Genomic DNA, 23,674 nt, shown 5'->3' on the forward strand with positions numbered 1-23,674 from the left:
ACTCTAAACAAACATGTTAAAGGGATTGATATGAAAGCATATACAGTGTTGAATTAATTCAAGAAGAGAGAATGTTAATTGTAGGTTATGCACATGATTATCAGTTGAAATGGAGTAGATGGGAAACTAAGTAAAAATGACATGATTTGGGAACACCTCTCAGAACCTGTGGCCGAAAGGGGAAGACTGGGTGGAAGCATGAGGAAGCTTTTTAGGGCTTTTATTTTTGTGGAGTCCAGCAGAAAAGTATCCTGGAGGCATAGAGTCAGGTAAAGAGAGAGTGGGAATTGTCATGGTCTCAGATTTCAGTTTGCATGAATATATTTATGCATAACACATAACATTGTCAATGCTGTTATGTTTTGTCTGTTGTTTTCCAAGTCTTATGTTTAGGAAACCAGAAGGAGAGGGGTTCGCCAGCTTCAGCTGGAATGTCTGTTTGTTGTGTGATGAGTGATGGAAGTAAGAGGATGTATGGTGCAATCTTAGAACAGAGGCCATAAGTCTCTAAGTATGAATGCTTCACAGAAAGAAGGCAGAAACCTGAGCCAGGATGAGAGGTTCTACGTCTGATGATCCAAGGGGACCAGAAGGACTTCTCCCAGTGATACCAGGAGATCTAGTCCACGTTCAAGTGTTCCGGAGGAAGTGGGATCAACCGAGGAGAGATGGACCCTATGAGGTGGCCAAAGCAACAAGAACGGCCGTCCAAGTGAAAAGAAGCCAGACGTGGTACCATCTGAACCACTGCAGCTGAGTCCCAACAGAGAGAAGGATACAACCACATAGAGATGAGGACACTGAGGATGCTGATTCACCAGGAGGGAGCCTGGAGGGAGCAGGAGCAGCGGAAACGATTGAGATGCCAGGGAGGAGCCAAGAAAACAGTAAATCAAGTGAAAGCCAAAATATGACACGTGCACCGACTAATGCACCCAGAAGAGGAGGAGAGGCCTCACAAGGAACAGAATGAGAAGATCTTTTCTCTAAAAATTGAAACCTTCCAGATGGAAGTTAAGTCCGGCCTGAGGAGGGAGCCTCAGGTGAAGAAAGAGGAGGAAAAGTCCTGCAAGCTGAAGAAAATGGGGATTTCCTCACAATTGACTTTTAAACTTTTGAATGGTCTCCTTTACAGACAATTGATGTTAGAACAACAAAAGAATAATGACATTGACATAACAGAAGCAACAGTGAATGCTAGTATAGAAACAACAGACTAATGCACAATCAAGATGTATGGTGGGAGCAGGAAGAGAAGAATGGAATCAGCTGAACAATCCAAAAAGACTGACAAGGTTAGAATCTATGTTCCACCTCAATGTATAACAGAAGCAGGAGAACTGAAGTCTATCTCAATCATAAGGATCAAACCCTTATCGGAGATTGCACTCTGTGGATGGACACATCATCAACCAAAGGGAGAAGTCGTTTGGGACCCGAAAGGATGTGACCTGACATGAATCAAAGAAAAAGACGAGTAGGTGCTCATCATGAACAAGATTGAACCAGTGGAAGGTGAAGACCTACCCCTGCACCTGAACAGGAAGAACCTGTGACAACAACAAGGGTGGCGGCTGATGTGACGACCACAGTAGCTACCACTAGATGACATCGACTGCCCTTACCAAGCAGACCACCGTGCCAACAAAGCAATCTGAGACATCAGTCAGGAGAGTTTTTACTGATATTTGAAACTTTCTGATAAACTCTAATGATCTACCTCAAGATAAGAACATTGAAAAAGCAACAGAATTAGATATATCTCATGCTTCATCAAATATGTAATATTTTATCCTTATATTTTTTATACCAAATTTGATCTATTACTCTTATGACAATTGGAGATGTTTGGTCTAGTTAGTTTTTGTTTTTTATGTTTCTGATTAGATCTTTTACTCCTATTTCACATTGGAGATGTTTGGTCTAGTTGGTTTATATGCTTCACTTTGTTTTTATTTTTTGTATTTTTTTGTTTATCATAGGTATTTTCTTTTACTATCCCAAAGTCTTATTTGTATCATTTATGTGGCTAAATAGCCCCAGAGGGGGGATTGTAGTAGTAACATAAGGCAACTGGATGCTAATGGTAGAAGAGACATATAGTCTGACAATTCCAATAAGACACATACTAGAGAAATATGCCTAAGACAATTGGACACATTAATGAAAGGGGGAGACACATGGTCTGCTGACCTGACACACTAATGATAAAAAGGACCCATAGTCAGCTCCTTCTAAAAAGAAGGCGTATAGTACAGAATCTGCTGATTCCAATAAAGGCAAACTGAACAAAGAGTACATTGACACATTATGCTGACACACTAAAGATAGAGGGATCCATAGTCAGCTGCTTCTAAACAGAGGTTTATAAGACAGAATCTGCTGATTCCAATAAAGGCAAACAAAACAAAGAGTACATTGACACATTATGCTGACACACTAGGATGGAGGGTCCGGCCACCATTGTAGTCTAGCTGAGAGCAGATGTGGGCGTTATTGGGCGTGAACAAGCGGGAAGCTTGAACTAGAGGATAGTGGTGGCGAATGACTTGAGAAGGGAGACTTCATTTGCATAAGGGATGGACATAGTGCTATGTGTGTATAAATATAGGAGCTAAGGCTCTGGGAGAGGGGGGTTCCGCGGTGGGTGTTCCGCGGTGTGTGTGCCGCGGGGTGTGTTCCGCGGACATTCCAGATTGTGATACAATTTGTATTAAAAATCTTATTTGAGTTCACAAAGTTCTTGTAAGAGTTATATTTGAAGTGATTTTCTACGACAGTTTCTACCTGGGTTCTGGCCTTTCTAGGGAGTTTTTCCTAGCCACCGTGCTTCTACATCTGCATTGCTTGCTGTTTGCGGTTTTAGGCTGGGTTTCTGTACAGCACTGAGATATCAGCTGATGTAAGAAGGGCTATATAAATATATTTGATTGATTGATTATTGGGTGGGTTGGAGGACTATGAGAAAGGGAGAGGGAGGGAGCATGTGACAGAACGAGGAAGAATGAAGGCCAGACAGGAAGAGGAATGAACCGTTTGAGGGGGAGGGAAAGGAGGTGAGTGAGAAAGTGAAAAAGAAAAGAAATAGGGGAGGTAGAGAAAGAGTGAGTCCAAGATAAATGTACTTTAAGAATACGTATTACGACACCAGCCTGTTGAAACACTCTGTATATGCAGTTGGAGGATGTGTGTGAGAGGCGTTTGAACTCTGGGCACTCTTTGTACTGCCAACACTAGCTACAGACTGCGCTCTACTCTGGCTGGAGGGCTCATAGCTGGATGGGGAGAAGAGTCTCAGGCATGACTGCACATCAGCTGGATCAGACCAGGAAAGAGACACAAACCCCTTGAAGCAATAACGGGAGGCCAGGACACGTTGAGGGGAACTATTTGCACAATGTTAAGAAATGCCTTGTATTGACACATTCATTGATTTGTTTTTCCACTATTGAATTGGTGCCTCTAGGGCAATTCAACAAGGCTGATTGAGTACCTTTTTACTGATGTGAAAGCATGACTCCCTGTCAAAATATAAAAAACTACACATTCTGTTTCTGGTTCCCACCAATACCTAGGTATTATCTATAGACAATTCTTTAGCTACAATTTAGGTTAGCCTACCTTGTCTTTACTACACATTGCGTCATCCCTTTTTCATTAAAATAGGAAGGAGATGCAAGATACCGTTTAGCCAAATCCCCAGACTCTCCCACCTGCGTGTGGAATCGCTCTGCCTCCGTTCTCCTCTTTCCCAGTCCACAGACTTTCCTCATGGCGTCTTCTCCACTCCACAACGAAGGACTGTATTCAGTGGGCAAACATTAGTCCGACTAAGTTCACTTCCGGTCTCCTTTATTCATCCACAACCAGAACTAACTATGCATTCAGAGAGAGGCACCACAAAACAATGCACCCAGAAGCATTGATAGCAATAATGCACCAATCATTTTGGGCGGATGACAATGATAAGCCTGCATGTGGAGCCCACACTGGCATGACATGCAATACGATTGAGTCAGTACAACGTGATGCCCTGAAGGAAGTTTGAACGCTGAGGAGCAGGCCGTAGTAACAGGAGCCTGGGAACTAGCCTACACCACATTGGCAGACATGAGATGGGCTGGCTGCTCACTGCTTAGACACTGATCTGCAGTGTGTGTTGGGGCCTGGAGATTTATAATAGAACAGATTCATTCACATCTCTTTTCAAAACACTTTTGAGAAGAGGTGCCTACAATGTAATGATTGACTGCGTGACAACTCGGTCCACTGAAACAGACCAGATCCTAAGATGCTGTCATTTAGCTATTAGAGGGAGTGAGGCATTTAAAATATATATCTCCCAACATCCTCTGCCAATATCCCCCTCCATATCATGTTGCCAAGCTTAACAAACACGGGAAGACAAAACCCAGAGTATTTTTTGGTCAGTTATCACCCTCTGTGAAGAAGTTTGATCTTTCAAACATTGAGGCAATGAAAATGACCAGAACAGGGATCGAACTGAACTGAGTGAGCTTTGATGTGGTGGGGTTTTTCCCGCTTCGGAGACACGAAGGTGAAGTCAGTTGACGAGCTAAAGGGAAGGGAAAACTCCCTAACAGAGTGTTTAGTAAACAGAGGATACTCCAATGGGCCGCCGCGGACGGTGACACGTCTGTGAGAGAGATGACATGGATTGATCGGTCTCTATGACATGGCACTGCCAGGGCAGTCAGGCCTTGGGCCATGCCAACAGGAGCAGACAGGCCATTCCTCAGAGTACTTATCCTCTCAGAGAGCTCACAGATCAGTTCGTTACAGCAGAGGAACATTCATGGAAGATACAGTAGAGGGGAGTGAGAGAGAGACAGAGAGAAGGCTTATTGTCTTTGATTCCAGGGGAGGGAGGATATCCCTGTGTGTGTGTGTGTGTGTGTGTGTGTGTGTGTGTGTGTGTGTGTGTGTGTGTGTGTGTGTGTGTGTGTGTGTGTTAACTGATCCTTGCATGTGAAGTGTGCATACTCTATTGTGACCCTTGAGCTGTACAGAGACACATCTAGAGCAGGCCCTGTGTGTGTGCACTCAGCAGTAGCCTGGACTGCTACAATGTGGATGTTGGGGGAATGGTAGCTTCAACAAATAAACCAGACCCAGTCTTAACTGGGCTATAAGAGGAAGTATGTGATTGAGCTGTGCTTTGGTTTTAAGAGATTCCAAATTCGGTCTTTAGGACGCGGGTTAACCTAGATCTTTAGTGCGTGTAAAATCAGACTGCGAAAGGTAACGAAGGGTGAGATAATTAGGCCTACTGAGAAGAGATTATCGACACCATAAGTCTCTCTGGCACAGTTGAGGAGAGTCTTGGCAGGGTGGGCTGAGGACAGCCTGGCATGAGTGTCCCATTGTTCTCATCAGAACAGTCTTCAAACGATTCAGCCAATCTGCCTCTTACTGCCCATTTTAGCTGATACTGGTCAAAACTAACCATGATGCTACATCCCTTCAAGAGACCCATGGTTCATGAAACCTACCATCGTCATCCACCCACTAAGTCAGTCAGTGCAAAAGAGACATGCAAACTGTTGCAAGGTTGTCAGTAGTCAGTCGGAGGAAGGATGGAAGTGTGTTAATCCTCTCAGACCTCACTCCGACTCTCCTCACAGGGGAGCTGGCTACCTACAGGCAAACAAGTTCTTGGAACAGACCGTCCAGGAGTCCGATGCTTTGCTGTTTGCCGAGATTTTAAAAAACACAACAACAAAAAAATTTATAAAAAAAAATCAGGTCACTGTGACATGGTGGTGGCAGCCTTCGACAGCACAGATATTGAAGGTCCATTTTATAAATTCCGGTTCTAAATGCTTAACAAAAACAAATGGACTGGCGAAAGATCAGGGTCAGGGATATAAAATGGAGAAAAGATTAATGGTGGTCAGAAAATCCTGATTGTTCAGAGAGAAGAAAAAAAAAAGCACATCTCATGTGTCGACTGCAGCGGTGAGGTCTGACAGTAATGAATGTTATGACTCCAATTATAACAGACACACGCCACATCACTGGCAAGACAGGGCAGGCACCACACCAATCACTGGCTGGCAACATTTGTGACAGCGAGGTTAATGTCTGTCAGCAAACAGGGGAAACAGAGGAACAGGGCACCAGACTACTCCATAGAGACCTGGTATTGAATAGCCTACTCAGCGATCCTGAAAAGACAACTTTCTAGAAACTAGTCTAGGCTTAACAGGACAAGAGCAGAGCACAGGCCATGTCAACAACTTAGTCTCCGACCGGAGTCCTTTTTAGGAGTGTAATTGAGGGAGAAACAAAGCTCCCCTTTGGGACCAGCTGGCCAGGGTGACAGGGCAGGGAACACCCACACACTGCCTGCTCCCCCTCCTCTCAGGGAGGGAACACACTGCTTACCCCTTACAAGAGGAAGTTCTTAGAATGGGACACTGTTCTAACAATATGGATCTCCAACGGGTAATAAGAGCCTAGAAATTGAATATGTAGAATTTCTATGAGTCTGCGGGGTAAGCAGCAACTATTCACAGAGCGCTGAGTGGAGGAACACGTCCTATATTGAATTTTTATTTTAGTCACAATAATACGTTGAGGATCAAGGATACTGCTTACCCAAAGTGCTTTGCGTTTCCACTTACGTCATTCCCTGGTGCTTACCTAAAAGCAGCAGCACTCCTTTGCTCTACAGGACCTTCAGAGCAATTGAAGAGGCCGTTCTCGGAGCTCGCCCACTAACACGGCCTCATATACACTCCTTCACACACACCTTTCCCTCATTCACTCGCTTCCGCCAGCCACGTCTCGCCTAACACAACAGACGAGCGAGAGGCCAGGCCACGCAGCGGTCTACCCATTTTATCCAGCATCCCCAGCCCTGCTGTCACGGAACAGCACTCCATTAGAGGACGACTGGATCAAAACAGACCCAGATAATGCAGGACAAAGTGCCCCCTGATTATACTGAGACGAGATACAAAATGACAACAACAAAAAACGTACATAGTGCGCTATTTAGAGAGACTAAATGTGGGGCTGAGTGAACAGATTTGTTAACAACAGAAATATTAAAGCATAGTAGGCCTAGCTCTGAAAACAAATGTTTTGAGTGGAAAATCCTCACAAGACAACAAGATATGCTTGCAGCTACAAAATGAAACAGTGCATCGTTTGATTGTCCTTTGTACTTTATTTTACATTTAAGATATGGTTCTCACGTAAAAAACATTTTTTTTTAAAGACTAAAATACATTGCTTACTACAATTGACATTTGCAGGCCGAACACTATTTAGACTTTGGATTTGGGGGGGGGGGGGGGGGTTGAGTTTGGAGGTTCAGGGAAGACCCAACGGAGTGTCTACTATGGGCTGATTTTGGCGTTTGGGACAGCTGGTCAGGAGGGTCTGGTTTTCTGCACTTATCAGCATATCAGACACCCACACAGTTAATCATTCTATTTCTTCTGTGAGCAGGACAGAGACACCGACTGGGACAGTGATGAAAAATAAAAGTTAATGTTGAAATCCGGACAGACAGCCAGAGGCTCACCCTGCTCAGCTACCATTTAGGGACAGCCAGCACGGCCAGGCAGGACCCAGGGTCGGAATCAGCGTGGGCTGGATTGCCCTCAGTATTCCTGGACACTAAAAACCCCCCTTTACCCCGAGAGAGCCGCCATCTCCTTCTCCCCACCCACTCCTCACAGATCCAATAGAAGAAACCCACACAATGACCATGCCATACAACCCCAAATGGAAAAAAAGACCACACATTCACAAGATTGGAACAGAGACAAGTGTTCCATTAACAGTATCTTTGGGGTCCTAAATGGTGGAAGACTTCTCTGGCCTCCACACCATTGAACGTAGGGGGCTTGTCCACGGCTAGGCAGATGAGCATACGAGATCGATAAGCCGAGAGTCTGGCACTGCAGCACCAGTACATTCAAGTTCACTCTGATTTCTGAAGTTCCGCGCTGCTCGAACCCTCCATGCCAATGTCAACTTGGTTTGCGCTGCTGCTTGGGCTGTGTGTGAGCAGAGCAGCACACAGTTGGAAATGGGTGCCTGCAGTTTTGACCTCGAGGCCATTTTCAAAGCAGGAAGAGCAGGGCGATGAGCTAAAAGGCTTTCGTGTCCTTCCCGCGCATTTCATGACGTAGGTTCCGGGGGCAATCACTGGCCACATTTCATCCATTCACTAATAATCCATTGGATGAATGGTGGAAAATGAGAGATCCAACAGGATCATCCCCGTCAATGGCAGATAAGAGGGTAGTCTATGCACACTGAACCATGCACACACACAGTGATGATGCAGAGAGAACTCTCCAAAGAGGACTGCTCCGTCCAATCGCTGCACGGAAGTGTCTCGTGCGCTCTTCCAACGGCTGCTGAGGAGGCTGGCGACGTGAGTCAGAGGAGAGGAGAGTGCAGCGCCGCATGGCTGCCCTCGGGGGTGTGACGTAACAAAAACAAAGCGGTGCCCAGCTGATTTATACGCACAGACAAGTGTTCCCATAAATAAGGACAATTAAGACACACATTGAGAAATACATCCTTTAGCACAGAAAACTGCTCTATCACCAGCAGTTGGCTTGGCTTCGAGAATGGACTTGGTGACACTGAAAATAAGCATCCAAGTCACTGTAAAGCCAAGCAGGGAAAGTCAAGGCAGGGATTAAGCGTGGCTGCCTGCTACCTACCTGCACATTCAGGAGCAGATATATGTTTGCGTCAGACTCGATCACTGCAAAAGGGGGCTCTCCCATAGCCGCACGCATATTGCCAACGCTCTAAAAGCGGCCGCTGAAAAGTCTATCAATTGATATAATACAAAGCATCATGAGAACAATGTTCCAACTCAACTGTTGGAGGGTCTGCGTCACTTAGACAAAGGCCACTGTCCCAATCCCTCAGGGTCGTTTTGAGAATCCAATCAGTCTAACCAAACATCCATTGACAGCGATACCACCAACCAATCTCAATGACTATTGATAATGGGATCTAGTGCTCTTCAATCATTTCCCTGGTCAGAGAAACACGATCAATATACTAGATTGCCCCATTCCCCAAATCCCAGCCACACACTCATTGCTGTTGCCTCTCCCTTCATTAGCCGAGTGTCTATAAATGCAGCAGGATTAATACTGCAGCAGTTCTGCCATTTATGTTTTTTTGTGAATAAAGCTTTTAAGGATTTAGGCGTTTTAGCTATAAAAAATATTTAAAAAACAATACTCAAGGTCTAAGGGTCAGTGACATTTGCAGAAAAAGTAACAGACGGCTAGGCCTGTATCTAGCCTAAACCTGAGTGATAGAAAACAACATATACAGACGGGGGGAAATTTAGAGATTAGTACTCCCACAACAAAGCAGGGGGGGGGGGGGGGGGCTGGGGATTGTGGAATTATATGTTTGTAAGAAGTGTTCTGATAATAGTATTGTCTCAATGGAAATGTACAATTACATAAAACACACTGAGGGCGGTTTAGTCATTTTTAGGGTCATGCTATTCTGAGTCTGCATGGTTTAACTGCGACCGTGGAAGGAATCCAACCATCTGTGAGCTCTGAAAGAAATTACAAAATGTCTGCTCGCGCATTTGTCAGCCTGTCCGTAATGTAGCTTCCCTCGCAAAAGTCGGTGGTTGTGTAATCTGGGCCGGGAAAAAAACAGGCGGTGTCAGTGGAAGCAGGCGGTGTCAGAGGAAGGCCCTAAAAACTGTTCTCTCTGCTAGCACGGAATAAGTGGTACCGATGCATCAAGTCTGGAACCAACAGGACCCTGAACAGCTTCTACCTCCAAGCCATAAAACTGCTAAATGGTTAACCAAACGGTGTATTATCGGTGTATTATCTATCCTGTTGCCTAGTCACTTTACCCCTACCTAGGCTATATTTACATATCTACTTACATATCTACATGCACATGGACTTGGACTTTAATCTACACCGGTTGTTTATGAAGAAGGGGGACATGTAGTCTGTTGCACAACTGAATGCATTCAACCCGAATTGTGTCTTCCACATTTAACCCAACCCCTCTGAATCAAAGAGGTGCGGGGGGGGGGCTGCCTTAAAATCGACGGCAATGTCCCAACAAAAAATGCTCCCTGGGGAGTTAACGGCCTTGCTCAAGGGCAGAATGGTAGATTTTTCCACCTTGCCGGCTCAGGATTCGAACCAGCGACCATTTGGTTACTGGCCCAATGCTCTTAACCGCTAGGCTACCTGCCACAACAGCTGTGAGGCGTCAGGATCCATGTATTACAAGCCAACAGATGCCAATAGTCAAAGCCAGTGCAACAGAGGCTGCAGGTTGAACGCAATGCAACAGAGCTGATTGTAGAGTCAGGCTAATCCAGCTCATAGGAGTCCTCTACCCCTTCGCCACGGGAATGGTCTTTCCCAGTGCTGGATTAGCCTACCGCTGCTCGTGCCTTTTTAGCTCTGGCGGGGAGGAAACCGGGCAGACAGAACAGTGCTTTTTCCTTTGTGAGGGGGCCTTTTGTGATGCCACACTTTTTGAATACAATACTGGCTCTTTGTACAGGGGCCTGGTGTCAGAGTCTGAACGGAATTCCTTCCCTGTGGGAAGGCCTTTGTCAGAGAGATGTACTGTCTGGGGTCTTTCCGATGAGCACTCAGCACTCTGACTCCACCTAGCCCCCCTTCACTGGTTCTTCATCTTCCTAATATTCCTACTCTTCAACTTCATCATTCAAAATGTTTACCTTCTTCAGCTAACGGTTAGCTAACGTATAACTGTCAGAATATTCTCAGTACAGTTACCGAGGCTGTGGAAACCAGTTCTGACAACTTCAGAAGCGCCATCGGTTACATTTCTACCTGGGACGCTCTGAACGTTTCACCTGACGGAACACACCCGCCGGGGCTATAGTACAAAGTGACGACAGGAAGGGAGAGGGTCTGAAGGTGGAACCCCAGACGCTGACATAAGGCCACACATGCACCTGACAGCTATTTGAGAACGTGTGCCTGGCTGCAGCACAGAGATATCCCAGGCCCGATCAAGCTGTAATGCGCTCTAAAAATCCTCTGTCCTTTTGTGTGTCTGGGACAAATTTGGAGTAGCTAGTCTACATTTTTCACTTCCAAAGCTTATTTGTGTGAGAAAAATGACAAACACGTGAGCCGAGTCCATTCGGGGTCTGGAGTCTAGCAGAGAGATTATTATCTAGCCGTGGTGCGAACAGCCAATTACCCTGGTAATAAATCACAACACCACAGATGAAGGCGACGGAACGTTCAGCAGCACTCCAGTATTGTGCTGTAATTACATTGTAAGGGAGAGTGAATTAACACCTTTCCAGAACACAATGACTATCAACCCACGGGAAGCGCGATAAGTCAGCAGAAACGTCTTTGTTTGGTTCGGTTCACGCTATTGTTTGCCTACAGCAGAACACTGGAGGTAACGAGAGAGTGGGGTGATTTCAGGTGAAAGTAGCGTGAGAGAACGAGTGCGTGAGAGAATTTCCCCCCCAAGGCCATTAACAACCACTGCGATAATCAGTCGGAGACTCGAGTGCACTGATTGGGCACCATGCCAAAAACACACTCACACACCTACTGAGTGTCCAAGGCAGGCTGAGAAACACGAACGCTAGACATTCATATCGTTATGATATCTATTTTGGTAAATATAGCTGCACTGGTGAACAAATTCGAGTTGTCCTACTGCGTGTGGCGGACAAAAGATAATGTGTTTGGTCAGAAACTGGTGCTTGCCAGTTCTTAACACAAAGGGCAGAATAGAAAAGCCCTCGAGTGATGTCTTTCCTAGTGGTTTGACAAATCCAAGGCTTAAAAACAAATAGGTGTCCATGTATGCCAATGACTCAAGTGTTGTATTAAGTCCGCAAGCTAGATCCCTGCAATGTCTCATTGAAGATCAAGCTAACTTTTCTGGACTAAAACCTACTTGTGATAAGTGTACAATATTATGCAGTGGATCTTTAAAAAAAAATACAACTTTTACATTACCCTGCGGTTTACCTATAAAATGTGCTGATGGTGAAGTAGACATGCTTGGGATATCATATCACAAAATATATAAAATAAGCTCTCCACAATGAATTTCAATAGAAAACTTGTAAAAATAGACAAGATCCTGCAACCATGGAGAGGTAAATACATGTCTATTTATGGAAAAATCGCTCTGATTAAATCCTTAGTCATTTGTCAGTTTACATAATTACTTATGGAGCTGCCTACTCCTGATGATTCGTTTTTCAAATCATATGAGCAAAAAATATTTGGCTTTATCTGGGATGCTAAACCAGACAACATAAGGAGTGTCTATCTACAGTTGAAGTCGGAAGTTTACATACACTTAGGTTGGAGTCATTAGAACTAGTTCTTCAACCACTCCACAAATTTCTTGTTAACAAACTATAGTTTTGGCAAGTCGGTTAGGACATCAACTTTGAGCATGACAAGTAATTATTCCAACAATTGTTTACAGACAGATTATTTCACTGTATCACAATTCCAGTGGGTCAGAAGTTTACATACACTAAGTTGATTGTGCCTTTAAACAGCTTGGAAAATTCCAGAAATGATGTCATGGCTTTAGAAGCTTCTGATAGGCTAATTGACATAATTTGAGTCAATTGGAGGTTGACCTGTGGATGTACACACCTCAAAAAAATAAAGGGAACACTAAAATAACACATCCTAGATCTGAATGATTGAACTATTCTTATTAAATACTTTTTTCTTTACATAGTTGAATGTGCTGACAACAAAATCACACAAAAATGATCAATGGAAATCAAATTTATCAACCCATGGAGGTCTGGATTTGGAGTCACACTCAAAATTAAAGTGGAAAACCACACTACAGGCTGATCCAACTTTGATGTAATGTCCTTAAAACAAGTCAAAATTAGCCTCAGTAGTGTGTGTGGCCTCCACGTGCCTGTATGACCTCCCTACAACGCCTGGGCATGCTCCTGATGAGGTGGCGGATGGTCTCCTGAGGGATCTCCTCCCAGACCTGGACTAAAGCATCCGCCAACTCCGACAGTCTGTGGTGCAACGTGGCGTTGGTGGATGGAGCGAGACATGATGTCCCAGATGTGCTCAATTGGATTCAGGTCTGGGGAACGGACGGGCCAGTCCATAGCATCAATGCCTTCCTCTTGCAGGAACTGCTGACACACTCCAGCCACATGAGGTCTAGCATTGTCTTGCATTAGGAGGAACCCAGGGCCAACAGCACCAGCATATGGTCTCACAAGGGGTCTGAGGATGTCATCTCGGTACCTAATGGCAGTCAGGCTACCTCTGGCGAGCCCATGGAGGGCTGTGCGAATTTGCCAATCTTGGTGTTCTCTGGCAAATGCCAAACGTCCTGCACGGTGTTGGGCTGTAAGCACAACCCCCACCTGTGGACGTCGGGCCCTCATACCACCCTCATGGAGTCTGTTTCTGACCGTTTGAGCAGACACATGCACATTTGTGGCCTGCTGGAGGTCATTTTGCAGGGCTCTGGCAGTGCTCCTCCTTGCACAAAGGCGGAGGTAGCGGTCCTGCTGCTGGGTTGTTGCCCTCCTACGGCCTCCTCCACGTCTCCTGATGTACTGGCCTGTCTCCTGGTAGCGCCTCCATGCTCTGGACACTACGCTGACAGACACAGCAAACCTTCTTGCCACAGCTCGCATTGATGTGCCATCCTGGATGAGCTGCACTACCTGAGCCACTTGTGTGGGTTGTAGACTCCGTGTCATGCTACCACTAGAGTGAAAGCACCGCCAGCATTCAAAAGTGACCAAAACATCAGCCAGGAAGCATAGGCACTGAGAAGTGGTCTGTGGTCACCACCTGCAGAACCACTCCTTTATTGGGGGTGTCTTGCTAATTGTCTAGAATTTCCACCTGTTGTCTATTCCATTTGCACAACAGCATATGAAATGTATTGTCAATCAGTGTTGCTTCCTAAGTGGACAGTTTGATTTCACAGAAGTGTGATTGACTTGGAGTTACATTGTGTTGTTTAAGTGTCCCCTTTATTTTTTTGAGCAGTGTATAAAATGACACAAGATTCAAGACTTCATGCTTTTCAGCAAAAATGATTATATAGCATTCTTGCTACCAACAAAATGTTGACCTTAGAAGTAGTACTGTTAGGAGATTGAGAGACCAGATCAGTCAAATACTAATACTCTTAGTAAAAGTATTTATCTGTGGATTCTATTCGATAGATTGAAATTGTACGTTAAACATCACAGCATAGCTGAAAGCTGTGCTAACAATTAGCCTTTTAAAATGATCAACCTGGATTAGCTAACACAACATGCCATTGGAACACAGGAGCGTTTTTACAGCTAATGCCGGGTTCGCCTGAGGCTGATGCCGTGCAGGTGTTTGTACACATTCAAATAGACGCATACACACACACGTAAAAGTGCCAGACATGCACTCAAACATATACAGTTAGCATTGCTGTTATGATTTTAGTTGTCCTTGATGTCTTTTGTTTGCTGTTTTCTTCTGTCTTATAATTTTTTCTCTTTAGTTAATTGTCTTGGTTGTTGGTGCATGGGGGGTTGGGGAATGGAATTAATTGTATATTTATTTATTTTTTCTTCTTCGGGGGGGGGGGGGGGGGGGGGGACTGTGGGAGGGGTCTCAAATGGTTGAGGGACAGCTATTGGGGAACTGGGGGGGGATCTTGGAGGGTTCAGGTTCACTTTGTTGGCCTGGTGGGAGATCTGTCAACGTGCCCTTGAGCAGCGCATTGATGGATGCTGGATGCTTCTGTGTGTCGCTCTGATTGGGAGTCTGTTGTGGTGTAGTTGTTGAGCGGCTTCACTGCAAGTATAATTGTGTGTTTCGGATATTCAATCAATTCAAAAATAACATTAAAAGTTCCAGGAGCTCCTGTAGACCGGCCTGGAGTGAGGCAGTACGGCCCAGGCACAGAGGGATCTTTCCAGCTCAGAGAGCTGACGTGAGCACTACACCAACAGATCTAGTCCCCATCCCCCACCAGTCAGCTTCCTCCAACCATCCTCCGTGTTAATGAACACCGCATCACATGCACGGCTCTCCTTGAAGCCCCACTGGTGCGTGTCTTTCTCAACTGGGCCCTCTCTTGTTGACACAGGCCTCGATCTCTGGTTTCTGGGGGTGGCCCTGGCCAAAGACCTTTGCTGGATGTTCAAACTTATTCACAATCTTTAGCCAACAGTTAATGGCTAATGTGGTACCAAGCACAAGTGATTTTTCTATAACCACTTTTCCACTAGAATGGCCAGGACAAGGGCTGATTTAGTGTGCAAGACAAAGAGATAGACTTACTTATGCCTTCAATCCAGCCTAGTTTATGACTTTACTGTCAAATGGACACCCCTGAGTAGGAGAGGCCCCTCAGTAGGAGGCCCCTTCGTTGCGAAGTAACATCTTAACAGAAAGGTGAAAAAAGACAGAAGCAGTCTCTCATGAGGCATGCCATGCGAGTCAGCTTCAAACTTCACACTATCGTGCTACCAAAGACAGTCCAGTATGACGGGCAGAAACAGCTTCTCCAATAGAAATCCCCAATCACGCTTGCAGGCGTTGTCATGGCAATGTTGGCTAGCTAAGGTAATGCACAGAAATCTAACAGTAGTCTTGCGACGAACTGCGCATGAGCAGGCCCTCAAATCAAAAGGCACTCCGGAAAAAACAGCCTCTCCCTCAACAAGACAGAGGAGCTGATCGTGGACTACAGGAAACGGAGGGCCGAGCACGCCCCCATCCACATTGACGGGGCTGTAGTGGAGCAGGTCGAAAGCGTCCAAGTTTCTCAGTGTCTACATCACTAAGGAATTATCATGGCCCACACACACCAAAACAGTCGTGGAGAGGCCATGACAACGCCTCTTCCCCCTCGGAAGGCTGAAAAGATTTGGCAGGAGCCCTCAGATACCGCTGCACCACTGAGAGCATCTTGACTGGCTGCATCACCACTTGGTACGGCAACTGCTTGGCATCCGACTGCAAGGCACTAAAGAAGGTAGCGCGTAAGGCCCAGTACATCACTTGGGCCGAGCGTCCTGCCATCCAAGACCTCTTTTCTAGGCGGTGTCAGAGGAAGGACCCAAACAACTGTAAAATGCTCCAGCCAACCAAGTCATAGACTGTTCCCTCTGCTACCGCACGGCGAGTGGTACCGAAGTCTGGAACCAACAGGACCATGAACAGCTTCTATACCAAAGCCAGAAGAATGATAAATAGTTTGTTAAACAATTAACCAATAGCTACTGAGACCCTTACTGCACTAAATCTTGAATCAAAAAAAATGTTATTGGTCACATACTCTCACGTTAACATCTGCTAATTATGTGTATCGAAATGCTTGTGCTTCTATTTCCGACCGTGCAGTAATATCTAACAAGTAATCTAAAAAGATTTCACAACAACTACCTTATACACACACAAGTGTAAATGAATGAATACGAATATGTATATATAAATATATGGATGAGCGATGGCCGTGCGGCATAGGCAAGACGCAGTAGATGGTATAGAGTACACACTATGGTGATCCTAACTGACCAATGACAGGGTCAGTTAGGATCACCATAATCCTAACATATGCTGCTGTTACTGTTTATCTATCCTGTCACCTAGTCACTTTATCACTACCTAAATGTACAGCTGAAGTCGGAAGTTTACATACACCTTAGGCAAGTACATTTAAACTCATTTCACAATTCCTGACATTTAATCCCAGTAAAAATTCCCTGTCATAGGTCAGTTAGATCACCACTTTATTTTAAGAATGTGAAATGTCAGAATAAGAAGTAGAGAGAATGATTTATTTCAGCTTTTATTTCTTTCATCACATTCCCAGTGGGTCAGACGTTTACATACACTCAATTAGTATTTGGTAGCATTGCTTTAATTTTTTCTTTTTTGGGTCAAACGTTTCAGGTAGCCTTCCACAAGCTTCCCACAATAAATTGGATGAATTTTGGCCCATTCCTCCTGACAGAGCTGGTGTAACTAAGTCAGGTTTGCAGGCCTCCTTGCTCGCACACGCTTTTCAGTTCTTCCTGCAAATTTTCTAAGGGATTGAGGTCAGGGCGTAGTGATAGCCACTCCAATAACTTGACGTTGATGTCCTTAAGCCATTTTGCCACAACTTTGCTTGGAGTCATTGTCCATTTGAAAGACCCATTTGCAACCAAGCTTTAACTTCCTGACTGATGTCTTAAGATGTTGCTTCAATATATCCACATAATTTCCCTTCTCACGATGCCATCTATTTTGTGTAGTGCACCAGTCTCTCCTGCAGCAAAGCAACCCCACAACATGATGCTGCCACCCCCCTGCTTCACGGTTGGGATGGTGTTCTTCGGCTTGCAAGCCTGCCCCTTTTTTCCGCCAACATAACGATGGCCATTATGGCCAAACAGTTCTATTTTTGTTTCATCAGACCAGAGAACATTTCTACAAAAAGTACGATCTTTGTCCCCATGTGCAGCTATAAACCGTAGTCTGGCTTTTTATGGCGGTTTTGGAGCAGTGGCTTCTTCCTTGCTGAGCGGCCTTTCAGGTTATGTCGATATAGGACTTGTTCACTGTGGATATAGATACTTTTTTACCTGTTTCCTCCAGCATCTTCACAAAGGTCCTTTGCTGTTGTCCTGAGATTGATTTGCACTTTTTGCACCAAAGTACGTTCATCTCTAGGAGACAGAACGCGTCTCCTTCCTGAGCGGTATGACAGCTGCGTGGTCCCATGGTGTTTATACTTGCGTACTATTGTTTGTACAGATGAACGTGGTACCTTCAGGCTTTTGGAAATTGCTCCCAAGGATGAACCAGACAAGTGGAGGTCTAAAATTTATTTTCTGAGGTCTTGGCTGATTTCTTTTGATTTTCCCATGATGTCAAGCAAAGAGGCACTGAGTTTGAAGGTAGGCCTTGAAATACATCCACAGGTACACCAATTGGATGTACTCAAATGATGTCAATTAGCCTATCAGAAGCTTCTAAAGCCATGACATCATTTTCTGGAATTTTCCAAGCTGTTTAAAGGCACAGTCAACAAGTGTATGTAAACTTCTGACCCACTGGAATTGTGATACAGTGAATTATAAGTGAAATAATCTGTCTGTAAACAATTGTTGGAAAAATGACTTGTGTCATGCACAAAGTAGATGTCCTAACCGACTTGCCAAAACTATAGTTTGTTAACAAGATGTGTGGAGTGGTTGAAAAACTAGCTTTAAATGACTTCAACCTAAGAGTATGTAAACTTCCGACTTCAACTGTACATGTCTACCTCAAATACCTTGTACTCCTGCACAGGGACTCAGTACTGGTACCCTGTGTATACAGCCAAGTTATCCTTTATTTATTGTGTTATTATTATTATTTTTTTCTTTCTGCATTGTTGGGAAGAGCCTGTAAGTAAGCATTTCACTGTTATTCTAAACCTGTTGTTTACACGTGACAAATCAAATTTGAAGTTGTTTTTGACGAAAATGTAAATGTCAGTGTCACTTTAACGAGGTTGGAGTAATTACATGCTCAACTCCTTGGCTTGAGTCCAGGTCGTGCCTTTAGATTGAGAAAATGAACTACTAAAAGGAAGAATTTTACACTTCTCTCATTGACTTCTTGCTTCGCGAGCGTTCCCAGAAGTCTCGCGATGTTGCGCCTCTGGGTTTAGAAACGCCGTGGTGCTACATTCTCCCCATCACAGGCCCCAGCTCTCAGGTGGTAATCTCAGTAGCGTCACGCTAGGGAATGAAGTCTTCATGGACCCAGAGTAGAACACAGTGGCTGATTGAACACAGATCAATGGATCACGCAGGAAGCGGCGCAGGTCCTAATCCAGGCACTTGTCATCTCCCGTCTGGATTACTGCAACTCGCTGTTGGCTGGGCTCCCTGCCTGTGCCATTAAACCCCTACAACTCATCCAGAACGCCGCAGCCCGTCTGGTGTTCAACTTTCCCAAGTTCTCTCACGTCACCCCGCTCCTCCGCTCTCTCCACTGACTTCCAGTTGAAGCTCGCATCCGCTACAAGACCATGGTGCTTGCCTACGGAGCTGTGAGGGGAACGGCACCTCCGTACCTTCAGGCTCTGATCAGGCCCTACACCCAAACAAGGGCACTGCGTTCATCCACCTCTGGCCTGCTCGCCTCCCTACCTCTGAGGAAGTACAGTTCCCGCTCAGCCCAGTCAAAACTGTTCGCTGCTCTGGCACCCCAATGGTGGAACAAACTCCCTCACGACGCCAGGTCAGCGGAGTCAATCACCACCTTCCGGAGACACCTGAAACCCCACCTCTTTAAGGAATACCTAGGATAGGATAAAGTAATCCTTCTAACCCCCCCCCCCTTAAAAGAGTTAGATGCACTATTGTAAAGTGGTTGTTCCACTGGATATCATAAGGTGAATGCACCAATTTGTAAGTCGCTCTGGATAAGAGCGTCTGCTAAATGACTTAAATGTAAATGTAATGGATCTCCTAGTCCTTGAGCAAGGAGAAAAACAAGAGCCAGGCCTTCCCATATTACAGCTAAAGTAGGCTACAGTGCAAATGGTATATAGACCCAGAGTCCTGCTTATTGTAGGCTACATTTGGGAATAGTGGTCAAATAACTGGGCAAAGTCAAAAAAGTAATTGAAGTACTGGAGCCTGCTAGCCTTTTATGTAAGCATAATAAAGCATCTGCCAAGATATCTGCATTTTTATGACACAGGAGTGTTTACCCTGTCGGTTGCTGCCCTTTCAAGGGCATTGTGATAATCCTCATTCTGGTTGTTCCTCCTGAATCACTAGCTACATCATTGGAGCAGGTTGGGCTCTTCTCGTAGGGACCAGGCACTCAGGCTGTTAATCTGATGGAAGCGACGCTGGTGTCATAGAGCCTGTCTCAGATGAGGAAGGATCCCCGGGGCGGCTGCCAATGACCAGCACTGTCGGGGCCATGTCACAGCAGCCATGCCCAAAACTTCCTGACAGCAGAGGATAGACGAGCAAGAGCAGGGAAAACGCACTTCCCCGGTTATTTATTTGAATAGCCAGGTAGAGACAGTATTATTTTTCCTTCTCCTACACTTTGGAACAGCAAGATGTAGTAGGCTACAGGTCGTAATCCACAGGGCTAGAGAGAATCCTCTCCACCTCTCCCGGAGTAAGGGTCATGCCCCTTTGGATGTTCCAGCTTCAAAGGGTCAAAGGGCTTGACCTAGATCAATACCGAACCTCAGGTAATCAGGTTCCTCAGCCCCAAAAAATATCAGAACATGTCTCCAAGACATTAGACTTTCCTTGTTACCGGTGTTCCAACACAATTCAAGGCACCAACTGCCCATAAACGAGGACGCTTTGCAATGAGTTTTCTTTAGGAACTAGAACAGAACCATTTTCTATACAGATCTGGCTGCAAGCCATTTAACCTACAGGTCTTGCCCAGCCCACAAGTAAGCTAGTGACTCCTGCTAGGACCTCCATTTTAACGAAACCATCTTATTATGCTGGGGGACCTTTTCCTTGGGTCAGAGTAGGGCAGCGGATGACCAGGGAGATTGTCCTTGTAACCTTGGCAGTCGTCAGCACCCACCCGTGGCAGTCATCAGCATCTGTAACTGGGTAGTGCTTATGTGTGTGTGGCGACGAGGATGGGTACATTCATTAGCAGCAGTCTTAGCCACACCGAAACCTGGCGCCGAAACCTGAAACCTACCGCTGCTAATCCGTTCTTCCTGGCAGGGGCAGCATATATTTCCCCGCTCCTTCCAGAAACATCATGATAGGATGGCAGAGTCCGTCGGGAAGGAAAGGCTAACATCTGCCCACCTAGATTGGGAGGCAAGCCGCTTAATCCCCCATGTGGTGACATGGTAAGGCATGGATTACAACCAGCCGTCCATGACACATACCATCAGCTCTACTGCTGCTCTCCATCTCACTGCCCTTTCTGCACTGAGGGATTCAACCGACGCAGCCTATATACACAATGCACAGCACACACATGCATTCAGCCTATAAATAGGCCTAAAACTTTGCATGCACGTTCCTGTTCCAATGCATGGCGACTTAGATGATTGTGACGCGAGAGGACACAAAACAAGTTTATTGGCCGGTATAAATATGTTTTCCCCTTCAGAAAATGATTGTGATGTTCAAAATGCAGTCTAAGTAGCTCACTTCATGTATAAAACAGAATACGGAATCTGTGCCATGGCGGATAGCACTAAATCTTCACATAAAAGGTATTGCAGGTGGTCCCTTTAAGGACAAGTCACCACAACGAACCAGATGCCATGTAGCAGCAGCCTCCTCTCCCTGCTGCTCATAGGGTTCCTGGTCCTGCTGCTCTTATCGGACACAGAGAGCTGATGGACCATCTGTCATAAGCCAGTCCACTTTCACGCCCTCTCTCGCTCGCTGTGTGACCGCTATTTTCCAGTCCTGTGTTCATAGTCACTGGCAGAATAGTGGGAGGGTGTTTTGTCAGATCTGTTGCCTATTTGGGGACAAGGAATTACATCATTGCTAGAAACCAATCTATGTTTTAGGGAGAAACTTGCATGCACAAACTTGGACACAAAAAAAGTATGCATATGCTGTAATGTTGTATACCCAGGTATGACCCTACTTTTTATCCTGAAGAGAGCACATCCTTTAATTGCCGCCGGCAAATGAACTACCTTACACAACATTGATTTGAACACCTTTGATTATTAGCTTTATGACAGTGAGCACGGGCCATAAATCCTAAACAACCATTTATCATCAGACTTCTTAGGCCTAGTCGACACCAGTCTTTTCAAGGAACTACTTATCAGAGAAGTTTCACTTTTCCTTGAACCTTGATCCCATTATTCTCTTCAGATCAGAACTTTCCATGACGCTGACGAGATAAGATTAATTGACTAGTGAGCTGAGAGCTTTTCCAACCCAGTCCTGAGGAAGAGGTGTTGAGACAGGGAACACACACAGGCCTAAATCTTCTGGTGAGGTATAGCCACATGAGAGCCTAGCAGAGTAAGCCTGAATGATGGAAACTCCCTTAGGTAGTCTATGTGATCTATTGCCAGGCTGAACAAGACAAGAAATGGGTGACAAAGGTGTGACAGACCAGTCAGGAGTCTGCTACTGTTGTGGTGAGGTTAAACTGGAGCAGTGGCAAAAATAGTCATTGATAAAGTGATGTAGCCTAGCTACCCTTCAAAGCTGCTTCTTTCCTGATCAGACACACCACTGCTGTGCTCTACAGCTGAACCCCATGCAAATTCAGATCTCACAACAGCATTTAAATCACTTCTTACAACAGTCTTGGTTGAATGTATTTGACTACCATGACCACGATTTGACTAATGCTATTTTAGTTGTATTGTCATGGTCGTAAATGTGTGCCAAATGTCCATTAGCTACAATACGGTTACAAAACCAACATTTTGATGAACATGTGTGGACATCACATTATTACGTTGTCAGGACAAAATTGTGATATCGGCGCGAGTCTTGAAACGCTTTAACAAAACCTTCATTTAACGTTAGAATGCAGATGCCATTAAACTTCAATCAGGACCAGCTATTTTGTTCACAGCTTCATTGCTAGTTTAGCTACACGTAGTTGTCCCAACATTGGCATCTCACAGCGCCACGACAGCGCATCGTTAACGTTAAATGATAGCTGACGTTAGTGGGTAAGTTTAGACAGCAATATGCTAGTGTCTGCGCCCATAAACACAATATCCTTAAAAATATGATATAACTAACGTTGCCGTTACTTGCTGATAAGATTTTATAAAAACGACTTGTCTGACTAGCGACCAAGACTGCTCAGGTAACAGCAAAAGTGATTTTTATTGCTAGCTTAAGCTACAGCCATCGTCACACAATGCCATATTTCTAGTTTGCTGGCTAGCTAGTTAGCATTGCAAACAAAACAAAAACCTTTCATCTGCCTGGAGCAGAATACCATAATAAATGCCAACATCCCATTTACGTTCGCCCTCACCTTTTTCAATCTTGGGGCCTCTGCCACCGTACCGTCGCGATTTACGAAAGCTTCTCCACCGTTTTGTTGGGGATCTGTCCGTTTCATCGCGGACGCCTGCGGCATCTTAGTGTTCGGGGTGAGAAAACCAGGGCTCGTGTCCCCGGTTTTTACGATAGGCTCCATCGTTGGGGTAGTAGCCGAAGTAGCTTTTGGTTCGTTTTCAACCACCCCTTTGTCACCTGCCTTTGGTGTCAGAGGCGATTCGGGTGTTAATTCTTTGCCGGGGACGTCTTTTAATTCGACCTCGGCCATTTTCGCTGCCAAAACCTGGACTGACATCGCTGCTATTTCGCGAAGTCCTTTTCCCAACACATAACAAGGCGACGGATTGTGAGCGGCGGAGTACTGATTAAAAGCAAAGCATTGTGGTCTTCGTCGTTTTCAAGAGTCTCAATAAACATTTAGTGGAAATATTAAAATGATCAATGCCAGACAAGCACTATTAATGATACTATCAAAATAAAAAAACGAAATAGACTAGCTACATAAAATGACTTTAACCCCGAGCCTTACCAAATAATTTGACAGAAAACACTACAGAACTACATCTCCCAGTAAGTATTACATTTTCAAATGCATTATGGTAGATTAAGTTTGTATTTAACGAGGACGATACAGTGCAG

General features: G+C 45.1%; 1 protein-coding gene across 2 annotated transcripts in view; it reads right to left on the minus strand.

Annotated features, from left to right (window-relative positions):
• LOC139565848 (putative adenosylhomocysteinase 3) overlaps positions 1-23,397 on the minus strand; it is a 50,942-nt gene extending 27,545 nt beyond the window's left edge. The window contains exon 1 of one of the 2 annotated variants that reach the window (XM_071386465.1): positions 23,010-23,371. In XM_071386465.1, coding sequence (XP_071242566.1) covers positions 23,010-23,330 — 321 coding nt within the window. In that variant the 5' untranslated portion in view covers positions 23,331-23,371. Of the gene's footprint in view, positions 1-23,009 lie in introns of both variants that reach the window. The other variant, XM_071386464.1, reaches the window with a different exon arrangement.
• Positions 23,398-23,674: the final 277 nt, after the last annotated feature.

The sequence above is a fragment of the Salvelinus alpinus genome, chromosome 37 (assembly GCF_045679555.1).
Source record: "Salvelinus alpinus chromosome 37, SLU_Salpinus.1, whole genome shotgun sequence".
NCBI classification, from domain to species: domain Eukaryota; kingdom Metazoa; phylum Chordata; class Actinopteri; order Salmoniformes; family Salmonidae; genus Salvelinus; species Salvelinus alpinus.